This window comes from Botrytis cinerea, chromosome 3, assembly GCF_000143535.2.
Source record: "Botrytis cinerea B05.10 chromosome 3, complete sequence".
NCBI lineage: Eukaryota > Fungi > Ascomycota > Leotiomycetes > Helotiales > Sclerotiniaceae > Botrytis > Botrytis cinerea.
This window is the reverse complement of record NC_037312.1, coordinates 2,743,420-2,764,548: the sequence shown is the minus strand read 5'-3', so window position 1 is coordinate 2,764,548 and position 21,129 is coordinate 2,743,420. Positions and strand designations below refer to the sequence as shown.

At 43.5% G+C, this 21,129-nt stretch overlaps 6 protein-coding genes across 8 annotated transcripts; 4 read left to right on the top strand and 2 right to left on the bottom strand.

The window, feature by feature from the left end:
- The first annotated feature begins 5,375 nt into the window (after positions 1 to 5,375).
- On the top strand, positions 5,376 to 7,075 carry BCIN_03g08040 (hypothetical protein). The gene has a single exon (XM_001547048.2). It carries the CDS (start codon positions 5,432 to 5,434, stop codon positions 6,989 to 6,991), a length of 1,560 nt encoding a protein of 519 aa, XP_001547098.1. The 5' UTR covers positions 5,376 to 5,431; the 3' UTR covers positions 6,992 to 7,075.
- Positions 7,076 to 7,337: 262 nt separating this feature from the next.
- On the bottom strand, positions 7,338 to 8,769 carry BCIN_03g08030 (hypothetical protein). Its single transcript, XM_001547049.2, has one exon. The coding sequence runs from the start codon at positions 8,240 to 8,242 to the stop codon at positions 7,553 to 7,555; it is 690 nt and encodes a 229-aa protein (XP_001547099.1). The 5' UTR covers positions 8,243 to 8,769; the 3' UTR covers positions 7,338 to 7,552.
- Positions 8,770 to 9,849: 1,080 nt separating this feature from the next.
- BCIN_03g08020 (hypothetical protein) lies at positions 9,850 to 11,213 on the top strand. The gene is made up of 3 exons (XM_024692187.1): positions 9,850 to 10,636; positions 10,701 to 10,763; positions 10,836 to 11,213. The coding sequence occupies exons 1-3, from the start codon at positions 10,211 to 10,213 to the stop codon at positions 10,962 to 10,964; spliced, it is 618 nt and encodes a 205-aa protein (XP_024547962.1). The 5' UTR covers positions 9,850 to 10,210; the 3' UTR covers positions 10,965 to 11,213.
- Positions 11,214 to 11,554: 341 nt separating this feature from the next.
- BCIN_03g08010 (hypothetical protein) lies at positions 11,555 to 14,576 on the bottom strand. Of its 3 annotated transcripts, none has more exons than XM_024692186.1 (9): positions 14,347 to 14,576; positions 13,336 to 14,246; positions 13,174 to 13,288; positions 12,864 to 13,125; positions 12,715 to 12,814; positions 12,523 to 12,653; positions 12,262 to 12,469; positions 12,049 to 12,199; positions 11,555 to 11,998 (listed from the first exon to the last, which is right to left on the bottom strand). In XM_024692186.1, exons 2-9 carry the CDS (start codon positions 14,224 to 14,226, stop codon positions 11,763 to 11,765), a joined length of 2,094 nt encoding a protein of 697 aa, XP_024547961.1. In that variant the 5' UTR covers positions 14,227 to 14,246; positions 14,347 to 14,576; the 3' UTR covers positions 11,555 to 11,762. The 3 variants fall into 3 exon arrangements, with proteins under 3 accessions (XP_024547961.1, XP_024547959.1, XP_024547960.1); XM_024692185.1 differs by having other exon boundaries at positions 13,336 to 14,242; XM_024692184.1 differs by having other exon boundaries at positions 13,336 to 14,234.
- Positions 14,577 to 14,597: 21 nt separating this feature from the next.
- BCIN_03g08000 (hypothetical protein) lies at positions 14,598 to 17,816 on the top strand. The gene is made up of 4 exons (XM_024692183.1): positions 14,598 to 15,530; positions 15,601 to 15,744; positions 15,812 to 17,009; positions 17,064 to 17,816. Exons 1-4 carry the CDS (start codon positions 14,985 to 14,987, stop codon positions 17,627 to 17,629), a joined length of 2,454 nt encoding a protein of 817 aa, XP_024547958.1. The 5' UTR covers positions 14,598 to 14,984; the 3' UTR covers positions 17,630 to 17,816.
- Positions 17,817 to 18,231: 415 nt separating this feature from the next.
- On the top strand, positions 18,232 to 20,533 carry BCIN_03g07990 (hypothetical protein). The gene is made up of 6 exons (XM_024692182.1): positions 18,232 to 18,786; positions 18,835 to 19,221; positions 19,268 to 19,459; positions 19,511 to 19,599; positions 19,670 to 19,944; positions 20,026 to 20,533. Exons 1-6 carry the CDS (start codon positions 18,376 to 18,378, stop codon positions 20,379 to 20,381), a joined length of 1,710 nt encoding a protein of 569 aa, XP_024547957.1. The 5' UTR covers positions 18,232 to 18,375; the 3' UTR covers positions 20,382 to 20,533.
- The last annotated feature ends 596 nt before the right edge of the window (positions 20,534 to 21,129 follow it).

The window sequence follows — 21,129 nt, the reverse complement described above, 5'->3', positions numbered from 1 at the left end:
CTTTACGCTTTGAATTATCATATTTGATTAAGCCGCATCACCAGAAGTAAAATTTTCGAGAGGCCGGTCACAAGTGGGCGACTGTGAGCCACTGTCCGTAAACCTCTAAATAGCTGGTTATGTGTATCAGAGTAGCTGGCTAGTAACCAGGCATCTGCTAAGCATCTTCAATCACGAAAGAGGATTATAAAAGGATAGAATTATCATCTAAAGTTCTATTTGCCGAAACAAATGCTGCTTCGATATCCGGCAAACTCAGTCTCGTTTACCATAGAAAAAGGTCATGAGATTTACGAGAGCTAGAACTTCCATGAACTAAGGGGATATCTCTATTTCTCACTTTGTTTCAAGACTGGAATCATTTCCGCGTTGATTGTTTGTCGGGCTGACCAACAGAAAGTTCAGATTCAGCCAGATGATAACTGGATTTTAGGCTGTCACTTGTCATGCCCTCGCAAAGCCGTTGTTCAGCTAAGACTGGCTATGGCATGTCAATCGGCGGGGATTTACTACGAAATTTGATTACTGCAGTCGACATATGTAACGAACGCCAAACACAAAGTTTTCCAAGGATAACTATGAGCACCGTCACTACCAGAAAGCTGCCTCTCATCTATACTGTCAAGGATTTCAGAGTTCAATGATCGATAAGGTATCGAGCAACTTCAACTTATTGGTTCAACGTGGTATAGATATCATATCACTGTTCGTATCATGATGCGTTTAGTTCCGTTCACATTGACAAGAAACCAGTCCCCTTAGACTTCCCTTTTGCGCTACGTCTTTCACATCAATGGCATTATTTTTGTATGTCGAGAATGGCTTTAGTCGCGCTATATTTACAGGCCAGATATTTAGTCACTTGATAGTCAAGTGCATTAAACAGTGCAATTCAGGAATGGGTCAGAGAGATTGAAGGGATAGTTGGCGACAAAAACTCAATCGTCTAAACACCAAGGATCTTTATCATAATCACCAAAAGGTTCAACTGCTATGCATACTCAATTGCTATATTCTCGCCACCATACACTTTCGAAAATACTTCGGTTAGATGTCAATTCTGCGCGACCCTTTAGTTATGGATAATACACTTTGAGCCAAATTGAACATCTAGAAAGCCTGGTTTACCAAAAACCCAAGTCAGGGTCTCCTAAATTTACTAAGATGGGTCTAAACTTCTGTTACATGGCTTAAAATACATCTACGGAGATACTCACATATTCATTGTACAGCCCCTTTGAGTCTAGGCAAAGCTACTAGTGCACAACTTCAACACTCCAATCTATTAAAAATTCAAAGAAAATGTACCCTCCAGCATGCAGCCATGCAAGTCCCACAGAATGTCCATCTGCATATCAAACTCGAGAACCCCAAATTCAAGCCTCTCTTGAAATTCTCATACTTAACCAATTCGGGATGTATATCTGACATTATTCGCGATATAGAAGCTTTCCATTTACTTTTTTCGCCGTACAAATACGGTTAATCATAACCTCTACCAGATATCAATATCAAAGACCAAGTGTCTAGAGTCAGGACCAAGCTTGGCTATCAGCACTGGCAATGACAATATTTGGATAGTCATAATTTGTCATGAATATTCTATTGAGGGCTAGCTGAGGTAGATGATCATTTCAATCGAGAGATCATTACTACACAGTGCATTCATGTGATGCAGAGTTATCCTCCATTCAGTGCATTGAAGCTAAGAAGACAGAGGATCGAACAAAGCAGTCTCGAATATGAATCAATTGACCGAGTATGGGAGTCTTTTCAATAGACACCGAGCAGAATTGGCAGAATGCAACATTTTCTTTTTGCTCCCCGCATAACAGAACATCTGACAGTCTGACTTCGAATTTCGAAACATCCACTATAGAACATCCACATCCCAGAGTAGATCAGGGGTTCAGATCGTCCACACCATAATGGCGGGTCACTGTCCGCCCCGGAAATCATGCATGCACCTACCATTCCTCTCATCTCTTGTGTTGCACATCTAACAATTGTTTACTTCCATCGACTCCACCAATCAGTCTTGATTGCGAAACTTCAACCCCTTAATATAATGTTCACAATATCTGGAGATTTTTGTTGCACATCTAGACATTGTTTACTTCTATTTACTCTGGGTAATTGAACCAATAATCTTCCACAATTTCTTTGAAACACTCTAAAGTAAAGAAAATTTACAGCCCTAGAAGGCAAAGATTGTTTCTACTATTCGCTGGCACGGCTGGCAGCTGCAACTAGATGCCGCTAATAATGAAGTGGGGTAGTAAGAGGTAAATCAGTGGGTACACCGCTATTTGTACAACTCGGTGAGGGGTGGTTGCTGGTCATTGCTTTAAGAGGGTGGTGAAGAAGATCATGAATAAGTTGATATGTAGTCATGCGTGGCAAAAAGTTTCGCTAAAGGAAACAAAAATCATGAAACACAGGCAGAAAAAGAAATGCAAAGGTATACCAAAACCGCACGAACCCTGACGAAACACATCAAACATAACAATGAAATTCTAGCTATCGCAGAATTCAGAGACTGCATCGAGTATCCCCGCCTTACCCAGAAGACTCCCTTACCACTCCTCTCCCAATTGAAAAAAAAAACTCCTCCAAGCCTACTCAACCTTCACAAAAAGTTCCTTTCCACTGGCACCCTCTTTCACATCAAAAGCCTTTTGCGCACTTGCAGTACTTCCTTCTACAATCTCTACCGGCGGGGCGGTTACTAAATATTTCTTCTCGAAAGCATCTTTCAACAAATCATCGAAAACCCATGCGTCCATGCGTCCACATCTTGGCCATCGTTACCAAGACGAGCAGCCACTGCCTTCAAAACTTCCACATATTCAGGGTTTTCATATTTTTCTGACCACGGAAGAGTCAAGATAAGTTTGCCATTGCCATGTCCCGCAGCCGATAAAATATCAGCCGAGAATTGAGGAGTATCATTCTCTGTGATGGTGTCAATCCGAGTGTGAGATCCACATCCGAAACGTTGACTTCCCATAATATTTCTCACAACTCCCGGATCCCTATGGCCGAAAGTAGCAGTTGCACCAATCGATCTAAGTTACCCGTGATGTTTCTTGCTAGCCGACGTAACGACTTTGTATCCCGTCATATTACCAAGTTGTGCAATGGCAGTCCCTACAGGCCACGCGCCTCCCAACCAATATTCCTTCATTTCTTTTCTCCCTTTTTTCAAGCATTCTCGGGGAGTCCAGTAGCAAATAGAACCCCACAGCAACAATAGCCATAGCCATGGGAAAAGTACTCCCGCCCTCAAAGTTCAAATTATCCAGGTTCTCATTGCAATTCCTCTAAGAATAGTACAGTATTACCGAGCCCCCTGATCCATTTTCCCGTTGTAAAAGACTGCTGCGAATCGAGTGAATCGTTTTCAGATTTGAAACCTCGTATCCGAGGAGTCGGCAGTTTCGATAGTGCCGAGTATGTCACTACCGAGGATGTTGGGGTAGGAATTGTCAGAGAGATTAAAAACTTGGATTTCCAATCGACTGGGTTGGCAGCTATTGCATGACTGTGAATGATGAGCTCGTCGGGGCTTGAGGCAGAGATAGGTCGGTCTTCGATGGTTATTTGCAAGAGTCATATAAGGTACTTTTTTAAAACAAGTGATACGGTCCAAAGAACCTTCTTTGCATAATTATGTACCAATTTTAGTTCTTGCTAACAAATGATCGCTAAAGTCCATGCTAAAGATATAGACACTCGTGCTCAAGACTAAGTGACAACTATACAGGTTAAAATCTCTTGTGGGCGGGAAAGAAGGATTGCTCATAGAAATGATGGAATCGGTCTGTTGATAGGTTACTATTAGAAAGGAAACCTACCTTGAAATCTCAACGACACTCGCGTGACGCTTGCTCTAAGAAGATGTATATTCTGGCTCAGAAGATCATGGAGCAGCACAAAGATTGGTGGCCAATGAAAAGAAATATAAATAATGTGAAGGACATGAAGGAAATGGACTGGTTCGCAAGAAGAAGATTGTTTACTGCGCCGAATACTCTTTCCGAAGTAAGAAAAGTCTTCCTAGGGCACCCAAATTTATTTTCCAGCGTTTACTATCAGGCCGTAAGATACTGAGATTTTAGAGAACATTGCTGAAAGCCCAAAAGCAGAGGATAAAAGATCAATTGACGTTTTTGCCCGGTCCACACGCCATCAATCCCTTCGACAGAATTCGGTCTCACCCCTCCCCCCCCCCCCCCCCCCCCCAAATCCAGTCGCTCTGGACCAGAAATACTCAACTAAGTCACCACAGGATCCTCATAATAAAAGCTCCAAGTTCGCAGGTTTGCCGCTTGAAATTCGTCGAATCATATGGAAGGCTGCACTCCCGAAAGGTCGCCATGTCTTTAAGATGATTGGGGAAATAGATGATGTCACCTTCCAACAATACTTAGAGTGTTTAATTCTAGGATTTCTCTCCAACTTGGTTGCAGAGAATCACGTGAAGTTGTACAAAAACGACGACGCAAGACCCTAAAAACATTACCGCATTTTCTCCTCTACCTTTCACCCAGACAAAGATATCGTACATAGGTAGCTATGATCAGAGGCGAGAGATACTTTGGAACGTGCAACATGGGGACTTACTCCAGTCAAGCGCGTCTGTCGCTGGATGAGGAATGTTTCATCATAGCGAAAACAACAAGGAAAAACCGGCGGATCACGATGAAATGGACGCAATCGAACGTATAGAAGCTGCATGTCCAAATTTTAGAATTCTGACAATTAGATTCGAGGAAAATGGTTTGATTTGGGTCCTCTTTAGATATGATACCCGTGTCAACTTTGACTTTATAGACATAAATTCCAGTTTCTTTGACCATGTAACAGCCACAATATGAAATGAAAAGGGTTATGAAGCAGGCAGATGAAGAAAGATAAAGGGGTGGGATGAGACGGAGGGATTGCGAATCCCCATGCATAGGTATGTTTCTATCGCAATGAAGGGTTGAGAAACGTGTACAAAAAGCACGCAAAGCTTTCGATCGCATCAGGGGAAGTAACTCGGAGTATTGGAAGCAGGTGAACGTGAGGGTCACTGTGTTACGGAAGCCATGCTACAAGCCTACAACCGCCCATAGCGATGTCGATATGTGAATATATTCAATATAACAAAACATGGTGGATTCCTATCTTGGGGCCAATCGTTAAGAGGAAGGACTTGGAATATGATTTGTGTTGTATATCTTGATACCTGATCACTGACTGACTGTGTCGTCTGTTCTACACCCTTTGGCAAAGCCACAAAAGCCACACATGAATCAAGCCACACTTTTTTCACACCAAGGCTGAATAATAGCCTCATCAACTTTTCCTAATTCAAACCTCTACCTCATGTAGAGCTCAATTACCTCGAGACTCACTACTTCTTTTCTCATATATAATATATAACATGCCACTCTTCACTCTTCCCATATCTGATACATCTCAAACATCCGCTACCACTCCTCAAATCCACTTTGCACCTCTCTCTATCCGATCCCAAAAACGAAAACGACGTGATAGCGATAGCGATGGAAATGACGAATACAATAATGATTATATTGCGAACACAAATACTAATTCGGGAAAAGGAAAGGGAATAGATGATGGAGGGCCATCACATCCCTCTGCCGAAAATACAAATCCATTGAGTTTAACGCCGGCAGAGGTGATGCAATATCGATTGGCTGGTTTGGGACTCGATAAAGAATTGCCATCAAAAATTGGAGTTAAAAATTGGCCGCATAGAGGTTTGCCTTCTAGATATTCTGGGATTTCTGAGGATCGCGAATACGCTGCCAAGTCTCGAGACGACGAAGACGAAGATTCCGAAGAAGAATCTGCTAAAAGTCGAAGAGAGAGGGAAAGACGTAAGAAGGAAGAAAAGAAGACTGGGAGGTCGAATTTGAAGATTCAACATTTAAGTGTATTGGTTGCGATTATGATGAGGAATTTGGAAGAAGGGGACATGGAGAGGGCAGGACGGGCTTGGAGTTTACTTTTACGGATGCAGATTGCGGGGAAGGGAATAGAAATTAGGAAGACGGGGTTTTGGGGGATCGGGGCTGAGTTACTGATGAGAGGTGTGACGAATAAACAGAGAAAGGAGTGGTGGGAAGAAGATACTGGAGAAGGGAGTGGTGATGGTGGGAATGATAATAATGACGGGGAGCCAAAAGAAGGGGAGGAAGACGGAAAGGGGGAAGACAAGGGAGGCGAAGAAAAGAGATATGGTACAGCTGAAGGACTCCTCAAAGTGAAAGATTATTACGAACGTCTTATTCTTCAATATCCATACAAACGACAATTCCACGGTTCAGTTACTGCGCTCGATTTCTGGCCTGCGATGCTTGGGTGTGAAATCTATGGAATACAATTTGAGCATAAAGATGGTTTACGAAAGATTGCTAAGCAAGCAGAAAAGGACGAAGATGGGGATATAAGTGATAGTGATATCAGCGATGAAGAAGATCTAGATGAGAACGACGAAGAAGGGGATCCAGGGGATAAAGCATTCCTAGCCCATCAACGTCGCCAAGACCGTCTCCATAAACGACGGAAAGAAAAACGCTGGGAAGAGAGGGATGAAGTCAGACGAGCTGCATTAGTAGCCACGGAAATGGTAGCTCAAAGAATGGATGAACTAATGACGACACCTCCATACTCTGATTCTAAAGTCCTGCTCCGTCTAAGAGGAATGGTAGCTCTATACATTGGAAATCTGTGTGTACCAGAGAAGTGGGAAGGTGATGAGGAATGGTTGGGTAAAATGAGGGGTGGCGCCATGGAGGCTGATAGAAGGTTTCTGGGACGACAAAGAGAGGCGGAGGTTAGAAGGGGGATGGAGAAGAGGGAGGATGAGAGGAGGAGGGCTAGAGGTCTATTTGGAAAGATTGGGGTCGAGTGGGATGATGGGGATGAGGGGATGGATTTGGATATGACCTTGGAGGGATATGAAGGGGATGAATGATCTGGGATTGCTTGTCCAAGTTAGAGGTGGATATGTCAAGGAGTCATGGAATGGGTGGGAGTTATAGGATAGATACCCCTTTTATCTTTGTTTTTTTTTTTTGAGGGGGGGGGGGGGGGTCTTGTAACAATTTTTCTTTACGGGAATGATTCTTCATATGGATCCATTGATTTCACACCGACTTATCTCGAAGTTTCTTTCGTCGGTGTACATTAGTTTAGCTCGTTGATCTTCCATAAGGCTATTAAGTTTTACTAGTCAAGAGGCCGTAATTGATTTGCATGATCAGATCCAGATACATTTTTTCACATATCGACTTGAAAATCACTGAAGCCAAAGAATGAGATGGAAAGTCAAATATCATTGTAAAATTTCTCAACCTTTGTCATTAATTCTTTTCTTCATTAAGTAATCTATTCATCGATTGTACCCGATAGTGGTGTGGTATCATAAACTCCCTGTAACCTTTTCCAGGCGCCCATTAAATGCTCATTACCGTACATGCCGCTCGTAAATCATATGTCTGTCTCATCTTCTCTCATAGCGACCAGTCCCCATTTCTCATGCGCTGTAGACACTCCAGTCGATAGAAGCTACATTGTCGTAACAGCTAACCGTTGCCGCGGAAACATCTTCTGATCCACTGCCCTCACTACATTGAGGCAACAGTGCAACATCGGAACAGCCAGCTGGGGTCTCCTCGCTATATCCTCTGTAGAAGAGTTGAATAGCAGGGCCGTATAGAAGCGTAGTGTTACAAGCGTAGAAAGTTTCTCCCTGGTATCCGTGAAGTTGAGTGGTTTGGATAGGAGATGCAGTAAGTCCTACATAAGGCTGACCAACGCCGGCGTTAATCTCCACCGTCGAACGGCCGGAAGACGAAGATGCGGGATCCGAAGGTGTGATGGTGAGGGATTCGGGGAAAGTGTTGGATCCGCTGCCGGCATCGGAAAGTGTGGAGGAGTTGCCGAAGCGAACATCGGTGGCGGTGCCGTTGATGTAGAAAATGCGGGGATTGGCTTCGGTGTTGTCTTCGGCAAGTACTGCATATGCAGTTCCGGCTCCAGTATGGTAGGATTCGACAACGAAGTTGTTGATGGCGAGATCGCCTGAGGTAACGTTTGCCACCAGTGTGAAGTGGTTGGATGAAGACTTGGGTGGGGTAGAGGTTTGTCGTCTGGTGGGAGCGGCGGAGGTGACGGAGGTGAGGAGAGCAAGGGTGCTCAAGATATTGGTGGTTGAGAATAACATTTTGATGTGCTTGTGTTTGTGTGTATGTGATGTGGGATTTGGGTAAAGTATGATGAAAGGATATGTGTGAACCTTATGTAGCTAAAGTTTATAGTATAGCTGATTCTAGTTACTTCTTCTGAGGAGGCTTTGATGTAGATAGACACTGCCTCGATAATAATGGATGATAAGTTGCTTTGCAATGAGCTTCGCTTTGATGGTGAATGATGAATTGAAGTGGCTTGTATGATAACTCAAACGGAGAGCTTCTTCGATACTTTTATATTATATCGAATTCCCAATCACCCCACAATGATCTTGTACATCGTACGGTCAATATCTTGGAAATGGCGGGTAAATGGTAATGGCACTACCATTAATCGTGTTGGTGGCTGGTCATCGCCCCAGTGTTCTCTCCTAGCTCTCGACGATCAACATCATTGTCCACTCAAAATCACCACAGGCATAAGTTTAAATATATTGAACACATTAGTTCTCAGGTACGAGAGAGAACCCTGAAAAGGCTGTGAACCCAACTCCACAAATTCGGGAAAGATTGAAAAAGTGCAAAGGGAAAATAATTGGAAGATCGGAATGATGATGTTATGCCAAGCTCGCTTAGACTTTTCTGGTCCAATAGCACCCCTTCATCGGATAATCCTCAGCCATTTTCAGCCACGACCGCAGATACTGTGCCCATTGAGAGAAAAATCATGTCTCTGTTCCTAGATGCGATCATCACCAGGGGCACGGATACGGATCTTTTTCTATATTTGAATGAGGGGAAAGGATTGGATGAACATTGGGAAATGTTAACATCCCGACGTATGTTGTACATCATAGTCGGCAGATACGGATGGATTCAATCCATGTCAGAGAGCCAACAATTCGTTTCCATCCTCTTCGGCGATGACGATGCTTTTCGTATGTGAGTCGTGCACGCCTGGAATCTCTCGTGTATCTCAATGTGAAAATTCTACAACATAGCGCCAGGAAGAACACTATCACACAGATTCACACTATAGCCCAAACTATCAACAGACCTTGACAAGTCAATAGGTACCACCGATACTAGCAAGATTTTCACGTCAATAGCTTCAATGTTCAAAGCTAATGTTCAAGTGTGGCACGTGTGTGGCTCCGTTTTCATGCATCGCTGTTACCGGCATACCAAAACCCGCAAAGAATGGTGGGAGTATCGCGAGAGCCGCGAATACGAAGATTTATTTAGATACATACTCTGCGCCCTGTAAATACATATCGTGCTGGCATGTCTGGCTTCAGATCACCTAAACATCAGAGCTTTCTAGCAGTTGTATATGGATGGTATTGCACGCCGTATGGAAACTCTTCCAATGTCAGACCTGCCCAACAGCTGGATATCGTATCTGCGTATGCGGAGGTTTGCGGACATCGGCGTTACCGAATACTGTTCTGTCTGACAAATATTAATGCGGGCAATTGCACAACCCGAACCCAAAGTAGAACAGAATCACACCGAAACGGAAAGCTTGCCACTGCGTTTTGACAGACCGATTGGGATTACACAGCTTGACTTGGTATTGGACACAAAAAGTATAAACCCGGTTCATCGCTGAGTGAGTTGGAAGACGCACCACCTGTTTATCGAGATATTCTCTCCTTCCCTCCTCGTCTAATGGTTGTAGGGGGATAACATGAAGTGCTACGTAACTTATCAAAACGACGCAAACTTTGACATCAATACACCAAGATATTCCTTATCAAGGCCTATCTCCAGAGAGATCTTGACCGTTTACCCCGCAAAGCAAGACAGCAACCAATCACGACGATATGTATGGCAAACGGCGTTGCGATATCCGATTCCGGACTCCGAACTCCAACTGTGCAATTGCTCGCCGTGTGACTCTTATGGCGTGTGTTAAAACCTCAAATACAATTCATGCTATAAATGAAGTTAATCGTGAATGATTCCGGCCCCGTTGATTCCCCACTCTCTCCATATTCACCATGTCCCCCTCGCCTGAACTATCCCAACCGATCGTCTTCGACCCCGCGAAGCATCTCCCACTCCTCCCCGCTTTCGTCCATCTCCACAAAACCTGCGTTGAATCTCCGCCCTATCCAGTCCTCACGTTCCTCCCCCCTTTCCCGCCGGAGAAAATCTCCAAAGTAGAATCATGGTGGCAAGATCGGTTCTCGGAAGTTAAATCTGCAACGCGGCATATTGTTTTCGTGATGCTTCAACCTAAAGAAGGAGAGAAAGCACAGGTAGCTGGTGTCTGCATGCTCTCCACACCAACATGTGAAACTGGACCTCATAGAGGATTCGTGGAGAAGTTCATGGTAGATCCGGAGTTCAGGGGAAAGGGCGTGGGGACGGGGATCATGAGGGCTACGGAGAAGGTTGCGGAGGAGATGGGTGCTTGGTTATTGGTATGTTTTTACTGTTATAGATTTGCTTCGTTCCATTTTGTTCGATTTGTTGACATGCCAGTAGATGCTTGATACAGATGTAGGGAGTTCAGCAGAGGGCATCTATAGAAGGATGGGGTATATAGAGGTTAGTCCATTTTATTTCCATGATAGGATGAAGATATTGCTGGACATGTACACAGGCTAATTGGGGAACTAGTGTGGAAGAATACCGGAGTATGATGTGTGGTCTCAAACGGGAGAGTTGAAGACAGAGGTTTTCTTTTATAAGAAATTAGTAGGTGCAGAGAAGAGAGGATCAAGAGAGGCTGCCGGGAGCTCAAACTGATAGCATGGGATATGTTGAATATTGTGAAGTCGTTGTAGTTTACAGGTGAACATTAAAAGTTGGGTAATGAGACGCCGATTCATGTGCTCCAGAACAACCACGCGTGCTTGACATGATGTCACGTGGATGCGCGTAAGAACATGGTTGAAAAATGAAGAATTTCACCAGAACAGTTGAAAGCAAAATAAACTTCAAGAAAAGGTGAAGGAGACGTTTGTGGAGAGGATGTGGTTAATTCATGGGGAGGGATTGAGCTTGACTGGGTCTTGCCACGTGATTGTGCTTAGTCATGATAAAAAATGATTTTGTTGGTCTGTCTAACCTCACTTCTTCCTAGTAAACTACGTATGTCTCCTCACCACGTATTCTAGGTCTTTTCGAGGCACTTCCTAAACTGTTGTTTGGGACCGATTACTTGTCTTTACAACTCTCAGTCCGAATGTTCACGCGGCCGAGAATGATGTGCATTAGACTGGGCAGGATTGAATAACATGCAAATTAAAGCTCATCGAAAGAGGGCTCTTGTGAAAGAGAAAACTATGGCCATGTATGTTCATTCATTTAACCAACACGATACCTAGCTTGGGAAGTAAAGAAGCATTAACCCAAATCGCCACGAAGACAGCTTCCAGAATAAGGGGGGAGTCTCGTGCCGCCTAGCACTTGTCCCTTTGAAACGGGTACTTTTGATCGTACCCAAAGATAGCTCTATCGAACACCAACGTCGCCAGCGAGCTCAGGAAGGAAATGAGACCTTATGAACTTTCTACCATCTATCCTTACCAGATCTACTCAAGGCTACTTTGTACCAGGGACGAAGGCTGCTGCAATACTGATTTGCTGACCACCAAATGTTTCTCCCCCAATACAACCTTCTATCTCCAAATTTCGGCCTTTTACTTTCATAACAAGCTCGAAATCGACTCTATAATACCTCAATAGTTTGCGACCTTCCTGCTCTATTGTCTCCTGGATAGTTCCAGATCTGATCAATTCGACGAAGTCCAAATGAATGATTCCAGCTATTTGAGCCCCTTTACACCGTTAGTCGAGCCAAAACGCTTTGATCTGTGAAACTGCATACCTCTGTTCTTAGGGTGTGTGAATTTGTAATGTTGCTCTGTGCTAGTGTCTGAGACATATAGCTCTTGTTTATAAATAAACTTGTTTTGTGTTGCGGGAAAGATAAAATGTACGTCCATACGATATTCTTTATCGGCCGGGATGATTTCTCCCTGGATAATCGTCAGTATTAAAGTCTGCGAGGGCCGAGAAAGGAATCAAATAATCAACTCACCTTCTTGACTACCCAGTCCAACACCTCCAAATATGGTACACCATCGCCAGAATCGAGTATTGGTTTAACGTTCTTATGTGCTGGAATGCCTATGGGATCGTGTGGTTCCTGCAAGAAGAATCCGTAGCTGCATAAGCTAATTCTCTCGAGCTCATCGTTGTCCTTATTAAATGCTCGCAAGATTCCGCCGCTGGCCATCGCAGTTTCTCTGACACGAAGTCATCAGCTCAGTCAAACATTTGTCTCAGGATGGGGTCTTACAGGTATTCTGGATCATTTACTGTTTCCAGTTCGATACAAACCCCCGATTCTCTGGTCAGCTTTCTTAGGCGTCTTTCCAATATCTTTCTGAGAGATGGATTGTTAGAAAATCCTCCAATTAATATGACTTTCTGGATTGTGCCAGCACACGTTAGCTCTTTTCAAACCACTAGGAGTTTTCTTTATCAATACCTTTATAATGAGCCCAGCCTCCATTGACAGCTTGATCTGATTGAGCATCAAATCCATAATGCCTCGAAGACATCTTTCAAATATTTTCCAGAAATCATTTCTAGATAGTGTTAGTTGCACGATCAGCGAAAGGGCAGAAATCCATTTACCTCTTGATTTTAATGCGGTTTTCTAAAAAGCCCTTTGCTGGATTTTCGCGAAGGCCGTCGATATTAAGAAAAATCGGTGCCATATTCTCATTTGTCACATCCATAGCTCTCTTCAATGAATTTTCGAATTTTATTGTTTGTTGGTCAACAATTCCTTGAATAGTCTTCCCATAGATCTCTATGTCGGACTTTTCACTCTCCAGACGACCAAACAGATGTTCTCCAAACGCTTCGTTCAAGTAGCTGGAGCCGTAAAGTCCGCCTTTGCACGATCAGTAGATGAAGTGGATGGAAAAACATGTTATCTTACCTGCCGCAGTTACCTCTTCTCTCATTAATTTAAGGGGATGCTCCTTGCTAACAGTGTACGTGGTGGTATCAACTGTTCCTCCACCGGCATCTAAAAGTATGAATGTTTCTCCTCGCTTTACACAGTCAGTTGAAGAACCTGAAATGAATTTTTTTTACTCACACCAATGCTTTTGCTGTATTTCAGCACGTAAGCTGCCGCTGCTTCAGGTTCCGATACAAGAAACAGGTTGTTAATGCTACCAAGGCTCGATCGCTGAATGGCGATTTCCATGGCGCTTTGCATTTTTCTGCATGCACTTGGCGACCAGATTACAGGTACGCATAAAACATGCTCCACGATTGTTGTATCTTTGAGTCTCCGGATGTCTCTTAGGTATCTCTTCGTATGCAAAAAGAGCTGTTCCAGGTATTGAACAATAACATCCTCGTTGGATTTGATGTACTTTTTAGCCTTGAGAGTCTTCAAGGTTGGTTTCAATTCCTCGCGGATCTTCTCAGTCTCATAACTGGTGTCCAACAACAGTTTCGAACGCATGATAGAATAGTATTGTTTCTTATCCAAATCCGGCTCACTCAGTTTGTCTTGCACCTCGTAACCCCAATACATGATCCTTGGCGTCAAACCATATTGGTCTTGAGCACCATTGAAACTATCATCGTCTGAGTCATCATCGTCGTCAAATCTCAGCATCGGCTCATCCATGTCTTGATTGTTCTCTGCCGCTAGTTCTTCCATCTTGGCTTTGGTCAGGTACCAACTCTCAGTCGGCACGTCAAATCGGGGCTTTTTCTGGATTGTCATTGGATCGGTGGCATATCCCCTCACTATTCCGATATCATTTTTTGTGCTGGCAAAAGCCACACAACTGAATGTCGTTCCGAAATCAGTTGAAATGATCAGACGATCGACTTCGTTCTCGTTTCTACTGTCGATCTCCATTGGCGAACCACCGTCAATAGCAGCCATTTCATCTTCCGTTGCGAAGAAGGTTGATTCACGAGACTCTTGCTTCGGGCGATTGGGGGCCTTTGACGCACGTGGTGAGAACATTTCTGACTCTAGTGACCTCACTTTTGAATTAGCTAGATGATTCTGGCACGTTTGATTGTTTCTGAACGTATGGGACATTGAGAGGGAGTCAGGAGAGAAGTTCATGATTATGTAACTAACCTGAAAGATGGGTTTCCTTAAGAGATTGAATGATTTTATGAGTGTTAACTTTGTAAAACTTTAGTGAAGGACAATCAAAGCTGTCAAGCTATTGGAGACGAAGTATGTTTGTATTTTCAATGTAGCCTCGATCTCGATGTCGGAACTCTCATATAACATTTAAAATTATCAATCAGAGATTGATTAAACATACACAAGGTACGCAGAGAAGAGGATGTGAATTCCTACCCGAACCGCTAGCGTTTTATCACGTGTCCAGATTCACTCATTTCGTTACAATATCTTTTTGACAGGAAGTTTGATAAAGTCGTGCCGCTTCATATTGCGTTGATATCCGATTCTTTAATCCCACAAAGATTTTACACACGCAAAGAATTCTCGATCTATCAATTCTGACCACCATCAACTTCATCCACCATCAACTTCATCCACCATCAACTTCATCCACCATCAACTTCACCCACCATCAACTTCATCCACCATCAACTTCACCCAATATCAACTTCACCCACCAGCAAATTCATCCACCATCAACCACCATCAACCACCATCAACCACCATCAACCACCATCAACCACCATCAACCACCATCAACTTCATCCACCATCAACATCTCTCAACATCCATCTCGAATCAAAATGGCCCAAAAACACGTCATCGCAAAATGGTTGGAGAGCCATGTTATCCAATTGCTCTCTTGGGCTGATATTGCAATCAAACATGACAACATCGATTTTGACAAGACTATAGTTTCCCACCTCAAACAAAAGTGCGAGGTAGATTATACTATTCAACAAGTCTCTCGAAAGCTGCAAGGTTTACTGGATAAATGGGGCACCCGCGACAAAAACAGTACTCGATCCAGAACCATAATAAATAAAGGTTCCATTTGCCTCATTAAGCTTCCAGATGCTTTGAGGAGCCAAGTCGCGTCTGCTTGTGAAGAATTTGAAGTTGAGCTTGTCGCAAGCAAGCAACCGTCAAAATCTACTGATAATGGCTTGAAGTTGAAAACACATGGGCGTAAGAATACTCAAGCTAATACTCAAAAGCCAGCACCTGAAGTGCAGGGCGAGAAGATTTCTGGTTCAATTCGTCCCAAGACTCCTATAAAGCTTAGGAAAAGAGATGCTGGTTCGATTCCAGAGGAATCTCAAAATGCTTCAAAAAGAAGAAAGCTCAATGTTCGTCTCAATCTCATTCTCATTGCCTCTGCTTTTTATTTGAACAAAAACTGACGGTTGAACAAAACAGGACGATGCTACCTTTTCGCCTGAGCCACAGGGCAAGAAAACTCACAATCCAATTGCTCCCAAAGCACCTATCAAGCGTAAGATCAGAGACCCCGATGTCGACACAGAGGTATCTCAATCTGCCTCTAAGAAAAGAAAAGTTAATGTTAGTATATCCCCAATCTTACCACATAATAGTCGTTTGGATGTAAACTGATGTATGGAAAAAATAGCCTGATTCGACTTTTTCACCTGATCCCCTCTCGCACACTCATTATCAATCTTCTTACACCATCGAAGATAGCGAAGATGAAAACGGACAAACCACCAGCGATAATTTTCAAGTTGCTGCTCGTGTTCAATCGCCAACTTCTATTCCTAAAGGAAAAAGACAATCGCGAAGATGTGATAACTGTCGTCGAAAAAGGGTGGCATGTAATGGCGATCGTCCTGCTTGCTCTACGTGTAGGAAGAAGGGCTTGCAAGTCAGTTGTTCATATAAAAACGCACCAGCAGTATCCGAACCTCGTGAAAAACCTCTGGGCTTCAGTGAACCTGCTCACCATGTTGACGACGATACGGTAAACGAAGAATCACGATGTATCTGCAAGAATACTCAGGCATATACCGACTGGGTTCAGTGTAAAGACTGCAGTGTATGGCAGCACTGCATTTGTGTTGGAGTAGAAATCGCAGAAGCAAAGAGCATAGACTTCTTGTGCGAAGAATGCAGCACCAAAGCCCCTTGTGAAAAGCCCATTGACGGGGAGTTATTGTCGAAAAGCAGCGAAGTGTGCGAGAAGTCAGGAAATGGATTACAAACTGACAGTGTGTTGCTTGGTTTGGCGAGAGAGGAAGTCTCACGTCTGCGAGAGATTATCGAAGAACATAATTTGGAGATAATCGAATTAAAAGAGGACTGTGAGGTCGCATCAAGGGATGCACGGCATCTAAGGTCAAACTTGTGGGCATTGGGAAGAGAATCTCCCGAGAATGCTTTAGATCAAAAAGATCAAGAAATTAAAGACTTGAGGGAGGAATTGGAGAGTCGTAGGCTCTTGTCAAAGTTCACACAGCTCGGTGCCACATCCGACGAAACCTTCGGCATAGATAATGTTCAAGATATGGTCATTGTATTTGGTATGATTGATCAACTACCGTTCGAATATATTCCAGTAACTGTCCCTTCTGGGCTGGATCAGTACCAGGAGCTCAAAAAGATCATTCTTGATAGTTTTGGTCAGGACGAAGCACTTCAAAAACAAGCTGAAGACCTTGGGGCCATTTTTTCATCGATGAAAACACTCTTTGTATTGAAAGCTTTGACAGCAAGCTTCCTAAAAATTTGGGTATTCGAGTCCGATTTTCCGCAACTCGACGGCTCATCCTCCGACTATTTAAAGAGCTTCCGAAAAAGACTTACTGCTGCAAGTGAGTTTAATACATCCACTTTGAATTCAAAATGCATTGCTAATTGACTATCAGATGGACCTATCGCAATGAGAAATCTTGATTTGGCTGCTCGTCATGATATGATCTCGAGTGAGAAGTTCAAACACCGATACATCTACCCCGAAGCCGAGCGTCTAGCTAAAAAATACTCTGAAATTATGGAACCACTATTTGCCAAGAATCCTGGTAGCGAGATTAGCAAGAATTGGAATGGGTTCTTAACCTGGAATGATGATAGGGAGACATGGCAAGATCGTCAATCTCGACTCATTGATACGTTTCGGCGGGCCTTGAAAAGCAAAGCAGATTCCACATTGAACTTTAGGGACTATGAGTTGGTTGCATTTGCACCAGGCACAACATATGACCCTAAATCCATGTTCAACGAAGACGCTCTGTATAGAAAACTTGCCGGAAAAAACAGCGATTGGGAGGTCGAATTCTGCGTTCAGCCAGCAATTTTTGTACACGAAAAGGAGAACCCAAATGAATTCACTACCTCCCAAAGCTTCGTGCGCAAGATTGTACGACAAGGAATTGGTCTCACGCCATCAGTTAAAGCTGAAGTGATTTTACGGGCAAAGAATGGTGGCTCTTAGGTTTAATTTGAAATTATAATGGCTCCAAAGTAGGTTGGTTGAATGAGCAGCTCGCCAGGACTTATCATTTCACAAGGATGAAATGTGTACGAACAATGTATAGTAAGTAGTATAGATATTAGGGAAATAGTACCGCTGAGCTTCTCAGCTTCCGAGAATAGATGTCAATGCATAAAAGAATATAGCAAAGTTCACATGTTTGTCATTCGTGGTCTTGTGTGATTACAACCCCCAGTTTGTCTTCAATACACCGTCATGCTTTCGCATTTTGAGAAAACTCGTGATTTGAACCAATTGAGAGCTTTTCCCGGCAGAATCTGAATCAACCATATGAATCAATTCTCATTTTCTCGGAGTGGTGCTGATCCGGTCATCAATATGTATGTCGAAAAGGGTGGCCAGTCGTAGGCGGTTTTGCCCCACGAAAATATCAGCATTAAGCCATCTCGGTCGTTCCTCACCGTCTCATCCGGTTTCAACCAATGAGTTGATCTAGACGATCTCGGCATATCTCACTACTACCTTCCTAAATACATATTCACACAGCATACCATGTTACCTGCATTTGCTTATCTTGGTCTAGTGCCATAACTAAATAAACTGTTGAAGATCAACGGTGTTTGCACACGTTGAATTTACGATGTGCTACGTTCCACAGAGTCGGGACTGTTCGTCCTGTTCCTCCAAGCCTTAAGTAAGGTCTTCAATCGTCGCTGGAAAATTCCCAGTTTCTATACACTTTCAATATGGTGTTCAAAAGTAAACATACACTAGATGAGAATAATCATCATGTCACATCTATCTTCCGTAAGACGGGCGATCACGCAGTCATCGATCATAAAGCCGATACCGACGAAGAGATTCTCGGCTCTCTAGGCTACAAACAAGAATTCAAAAGAGAATTGTCAATATGGTCATCTTTTGGAGTCTCGTTCTCGTGTCTAGGTCTTTTGCCATCGATTGCATCGACTCTGGGTTATAATCTGGGGTATAGTGGGCCGGCGGGTTCGGTATGGGGATGGCTTGTTGCGGGGATTCTGATACAGTTTGTCGCATTTGCGATGGCGGAATTGTGTTCGAGTATGCCGACGGCGGGGGGTCTGTACTATGCTTCAGCTGTGTTGGCTCCGGAGGGTTATGGACCTTTATGTTCTTGGGTATGTTTCATTTCCTCAATATTTGAATCTGAATTAACGTTTGGAGAGATAACCGGATGGTCAAACTTTGCGGGTGAAGTAACAGCACCGTGTGCGATTAACTATGCACTTGCGGCGATGATGTTGACAGCTGCTCAAATCGTTCATCCGGATTATGTCGTTCAAACTTGGCATGTGTATCTTTTGCTTTTGGCGTTGCTAGTCCTGCAAGGTCTTCTGGCTATGAATTCTACCAAGTTTGTTGGAGCATTGAATACGGTGGGAACTGTCACAAATTTGATTGTACTCTTGATTTTTGTCATTTGGTTCCCAGCGGGTTCGATTAGCGAACCGAAGACAAATCCGAGTAGTGTGGTGTGGACTTCTGAAGGTGTTGTTAACGGGACAGAGTGGCCTACTGGATTTGCTTTTTTGATGGGATTTTTGTCTGTTATTGTAAGTCGGTCGAATTCTTGGTAAAGATCAAACTAATACGGAATAGTGGACACTGGCTGGTTATGATGCGCCATTTCATTTGAGCGAGGAGTGCTCAAATGCAAATATTGCTGGTCCGAGAGCTATTGTCATGACAGCTCAATTAGGATTGTGGCTTGGTTGGGCGATTATCTTGGTCATTGCGTATACTGTGAAGGATATCCAAGATGTGGTTTCTGGAGAGTATGGTCAACCTATGGTAAGCGTCACATTTCAGCAGGCTTGAAGCTCTTGACTAATTTCGCAACAGGGAAGCTTATGTCTCCAAGTCCTTGGTCCAAAAGCTGGACTTGCGATGTTTTCACTTAACATGGTCGCTCAATTTTCTGTTGGACAAGGGTAAACTACAAACTTTTCCACATCCTCTAACTTATTCTGTCAAGCAAACTTGGCTAATTCCCATCTTCAGCGTCACAGTCGTCTCATCCCGCGTTGTCTACGCCTACTCCCGCGACGGTGCCCTCCCCGGTTCCCACTGGCTCAAACAAGTAAACCCCCGCACCAAAACACCCGTCTACGCCGTTTGGTTTGTCCTCACTCTAGGTGCACTTCTCGGCCTCCTCATGTTCGCTAGTCCGGTGGCTATTGGGGCTGTCTTTAGCATGGGTGCCATTGCGCAATACATTGCTTTTGTATTCCCTATTGCGTTGAAAGTTTTCAGTGCGAAGGGGAGGTTCCGTCCTGGTACTTTTCTCCACTTTCCTTATTTCTCCCTCGCTATTTCTTCTGTTCGTCAAGTCAGAGCTGTTAACTGATAAACACTAGGTCCCTGGAATCTGGGCCGTTTCTCAACGCCCATTGGTGTTGTGGCCGTTGGATGGGTATCTCTTATCATTCCAATTCTCTGCTTCCCTTCAGTTACAGGCGCGGACTTGAATGATCTGAATATGAACTATACTTGTTTAATATATGGGGGCACGATGACTTTGGCTATGTGTTGGTATGCGATCAGTGCTCGGAAATGGTTCAAGGGGCCAAAGATCAATGTGGAGCACTTGATTCATGGGGATGGTTCTGGAGATGGCTCTAGAATTGGGGGGACGGGAAACACTGTGGTAGAAAAGGAGGGACAAACAGTGGGTGAAGATGGATCGGGTGAAACTGGAGAGATGAGGAGTTAAGTGGTTAAGGAAGAGCTTCAGGGTAAAGATGATAATGATTAGGTAGAATATCTCGAAAGGCATTCAAATAGCGAAATCTAGTCCAAAAATCCCAGAACGAGATGAAAAGACTAGAAGATAAGGTTATAGACCTCGTACAGAAATCAAAATCAAAATCAAAATCAAAATCAAAATCAAAATCAAAATCAAAATCAATGAAAGCTTCGCAGCAAGTGTGATAATCATGCCATCTGATACAAAAAAAATTCCTATCTACTAGTTTCAGGCATACGTGAAAGGATTGGTATCTTTGTATCCTATGAAATGCAATATGCCAGCATATAACAAAGTGTCAACGTAGAGCCACGTCACTCCCACAATAATGTATCAACACTCCGCCCGCGTGTTGGTATATTTGAAAGTGTCTTAACCTTCGCGGAATACCTTTTAGACGATCTAACATTACCCAACCCTCTCAAACCCCTATTCCCTTCTACTAATATACCATACCATACCATGCATACCATGCATCACCTTACTATTCCCTAGCTCCACCTCTAGCTCTAGCTGCAACTATCAAATCTCAAATCTCAAATCTCAAATCTCAAATCTCAAAAAACATTCCCCCGTCTCCCCTCTCCCCACAACACACACACACACACACCATAGCCAATCCCAAACAAAAACTTCCCCACTCAAGATAATTCATTCATTCTCCAAATATCAACTATCAACTATCAATACCCCTCCACAATACCCCTCCCCTCCA

What these genes read in the sequence shown, in the direction of transcription:
- BCIN_03g08040 (XM_001547048.2), top strand. Translation starts at nt 5,432, where the DNA reads ATGCCACTCTTCACTCTTCCCATATCTGATACATCTCAAACATCCGCT.
- BCIN_03g08030 (XM_001547049.2), bottom strand. Translation starts at nt 8,242, where the DNA reads ATGTTATTCTCAACCACCAATATCTTGAGCACCCTTGCTCTCCTCACC.
- BCIN_03g08020 (XM_024692187.1), top strand. Translation starts at nt 10,211, where the DNA reads ATGTCCCCCTCGCCTGAACTATCCCAACCGATCGTCTTCGACCCCGCG. An exon ending in AGATGGGTGCTTGGTTATTG is followed by an intron (nt 10,637 to 10,700) that starts GTATGTTTTTAC and finishes ACATGCCAGTAG; the next exon opens with ATGCTTGATACAGATGTAGG. An exon ending in GAAGGATGGGGTATATAGAG is followed by an intron (nt 10,764 to 10,835) that starts GTTAGTCCATTT and finishes TTGGGGAACTAG; the next exon opens with TGTGGAAGAATACCGGAGTA.
- BCIN_03g08010 (XM_024692186.1), bottom strand. Translation starts at nt 14,226, where the DNA reads ATGTTCTCACCACGTGCGTCAAAGGCCCCCAATCGCCCGAAGCAAGAG. An exon ending in GTAAATGATCCAGAATACCT is followed by an intron (nt 12,470 to 12,522) that starts GTAAGACCCCAT and finishes ACTTCGTGTCAG; the next exon opens with AGAAACTGCGATGGCCAGCG. An exon ending in TGGACTGGGTAGTCAAGAAG is followed by an intron (nt 12,200 to 12,261) that starts GTGAGTTGATTA and finishes ACGATTATCCAG; the next exon opens with GGAGAAATCATCCCGGCCGA.
- BCIN_03g08000 (XM_024692183.1), top strand. Translation starts at nt 14,985, where the DNA reads ATGGCCCAAAAACACGTCATCGCAAAATGGTTGGAGAGCCATGTTATC. An exon ending in CTAAGAAAAGAAAAGTTAAT is followed by an intron (nt 15,745 to 15,811) that starts GTTAGTATATCC and finishes TGGAAAAAATAG; the next exon opens with CCTGATTCGACTTTTTCACC. An exon ending in AAAAAGACTTACTGCTGCAA is followed by an intron (nt 17,010 to 17,063) that starts GTGAGTTTAATA and finishes ATTGACTATCAG; the next exon opens with ATGGACCTATCGCAATGAGA.
- BCIN_03g07990 (XM_024692182.1), top strand. Translation starts at nt 18,376, where the DNA reads ATGGTGTTCAAAAGTAAACATACACTAGATGAGAATAATCATCATGTC. An exon ending in TGGGATTTTTGTCTGTTATT is followed by an intron (nt 19,222 to 19,267) that starts GTAAGTCGGTCG and finishes AATACGGAATAG; the next exon opens with TGGACACTGGCTGGTTATGA. An exon ending in GAGAGTATGGTCAACCTATG is followed by an intron (nt 19,460 to 19,510) that starts GTAAGCGTCACA and finishes ATTTCGCAACAG; the next exon opens with GGAAGCTTATGTCTCCAAGT.